The sequence below is a fragment of the Fulmarus glacialis genome, unplaced genomic scaffold, assembly GCF_000690835.1.
Source record: "Fulmarus glacialis isolate BGI_N327 unplaced genomic scaffold, ASM69083v1 scaffold15670, whole genome shotgun sequence".
Classification (NCBI taxonomy): domain Eukaryota; kingdom Metazoa; phylum Chordata; class Aves; order Procellariiformes; family Procellariidae; genus Fulmarus; species Fulmarus glacialis.
Genome location: NW_009185926.1, coordinates 44,512 through 46,740, shown reverse-complemented (window position 1 = coordinate 46,740; position 2,229 = coordinate 44,512). Strand labels below are relative to the sequence as shown.

Here is a 2,229-nt window from a genome sequence, read left to right as displayed (position 1 = left end):
GAACCGTTGCCATCTGACTCTGCTGGAGGCTGGAGAGAGAAGGGGGGTTGTCACGATCCTCTGTCCTTGTCCTCCCCCCTCTTCTGACCATCCCTTTCTGCCACTGCCCCAGCTCTGTTATGGCAAAGCCCACCCCAAGGATGGGCTTCCCCAGATCCTTGCTCTGAGAGTACCTGCAGCAGCAGCTCCCTCAGCCGGAGCAGCTGGGACTCCAGCTGCTTGTTGTGGTCCTCCAGGATCTGCATGCGAGTCTCCAGGCGGCTCTTGTGCTGCCGGAGGATTCGTGCTTCTGCCAGGAGCTCATCATTATGTGGGTCTTGCACTGATTGGGGGGATCCTGTAGCCAAAGTTGGAGACTCCACCGCCTCATCATGCTGCCATTTCAGACGTCTCAGCTCTCCCTGGAGGATCCTGCAAGATAGTCTAAGTCAGTATCACCACTCTCCTTTCTAGACATTGCTGGAAACACCCGACAGCTGCGCACTGGGGACAGCCCATGACAAAACACCCCTGGAGGCTTTGCCACATGTGAAGCTTGAGGACCAGCATGCTCCTGGACTTTGTCCCTGCACCGCAGGGTGGCCTGCCTGCAGCTCTACCCCGCTTGGGTGGTTTACAAAAAGATATGCAACTGCTTCCTAAGAGACTGAGAACAAGGGCAGGGAAAGCATCACCTCCTCCTGAGCTGAGCTGCCCTGCCCAGAGCCTCACCTCATGTGGTCCAAAGCAGCACCACCACTGAGCGGGGGGCTCAGGAACAAGAGAGACAGCAGTGCCCTAGGCTCACTTCAACCAGTTTGGGGTTCAGGAGGGGAACAGGTTCTGGGGATTGGGGCAGGAATATTTTGGGGAACAGAGTCTTCTCCCTTCCTTGGAGAGCACAACCTCACCGAGTGCTCCCATGAAGGTTTTAGGGCTCAGCCTAGACACCCTCCAAACAAGCCCACTCAGCTCCTCTGATCCCCACCTCCAGCCCCAGCAGCTATCCCCTGGCTCCACTCTGAGTTCTGCCAGGCTTTTCCAGCCCCTTCCCCTTAGGCTATAAGCCCCACTTTCAGAGTTGCCCATGCCCCTACCTGTTTTCATCCTCTAAGTGGGCCAGGATTTGCTCCAGCTCTCCCTTGTCACCCATGTTGAGGTTTCCTGGAACCTGCTGGCTGCCCCCGGGCTCTCTGTCGGTGATGGGGCTGGAATGGCGCAGCAGGTACTGGTCCTCGTCCCTGTTGCAGCAGGTGGAGAAACACCTTAGTGAGGAACATCAGTCTCAAGAGATTTGTGTGCCTTTGGGGAAGGACAGCCTGGAGGGAGATAGTTTCATATGGGAGCTCATTCTGGCTGCTCCAGGCCTAGAGCTCAGAAGTGGCTTAGCACCCCTGGGTAGCTGGGGGTGCCCAAGAGCCTCAGACTCAAAGGAGCTGGGAAGGAAAGTATTTCTGTGCCCTGGCTAGGCAGGGATGGAGCCAGAGGAGCCCTGACTCAGCAGGAGGTGAGGAGGAGGGAAAGGAGGCAGAACTCACAGGCTATCGTCAGGGGACAGGCTGTCGTTGAAGAAGGAACAGTTCTGGCTTTCCATCTCTGCAAGCCTGGAGGAAAGAGAAACAGGTTGAGAGACACCCTGAATGTCTGCACAATACACCCTACTTACGACAGCCCCTGCAAGGCCCCTCTCTGGCAGGGTCTCCCAGCTGGCCTGCACCAGTCTGCCCCTCTTTACAGGCTCTAGAGAGTTTTGCCTTTTTGGAAAACAAAAGAGACTGCTGCTCTGGGGTGACAGTCTCTGGAATAAAGGGCTGCTGCCATGCAGCCAGCTCAGCCTCCTCTTGCATAAGCAAAGGAAAGGGGTGAAAGCGTACCAGCTCCAGCTTAGGGCCTGAGCTACAGGCTTCCTGTGCTCCCCGGGTCCCCACTCTGCCTGGACCCATGGTAAGGCCAGAGGCATTACAAACCACAAGGCAGCAGCAATAGGAGTATGCAAGCAGCACCAGTGCGAGTGCACAGGCAGAACAAGACATTGAGGGATCTGTCTGGTGAGAATCCAATCAGCAGCTCATACTGGGAAGAGCAGGAGGGTACATGGAGGCTGCTTCATCACCAAGACATCTGCTGTCAAATGCATGGTGTTTGCTGCCAATTTGCATGGCATCAGCCATGTCCCAGGCAGGAGCAAAGTGGTGCAGGCAGGTTTGCCTGGCCCTGCAGCTGCCTTTGCCCAACCGCCCTGCAGCCTGA

The 2,229-nt window shown here is 56.6% G+C and overlaps 1 protein-coding gene across 1 annotated transcript in view; it reads right to left on the bottom strand.

Moving 5' to 3' along the window:
• LOC104081585 (dystrophin-related protein 2-like) overlaps positions 1-2,229 on the bottom strand; it is a 14,116-nt gene that overhangs the window by 362 nt on the left and 11,525 nt on the right. The window contains 4 exon segments of the mRNA XM_009584431.1: positions 1-29; positions 174-411; positions 1,077-1,220; positions 1,518-1,583. Of these exon segments, the coding sequence (XP_009582726.1) occupies positions 1-29; positions 174-411; positions 1,077-1,220; positions 1,518-1,583 (477 nt within the window).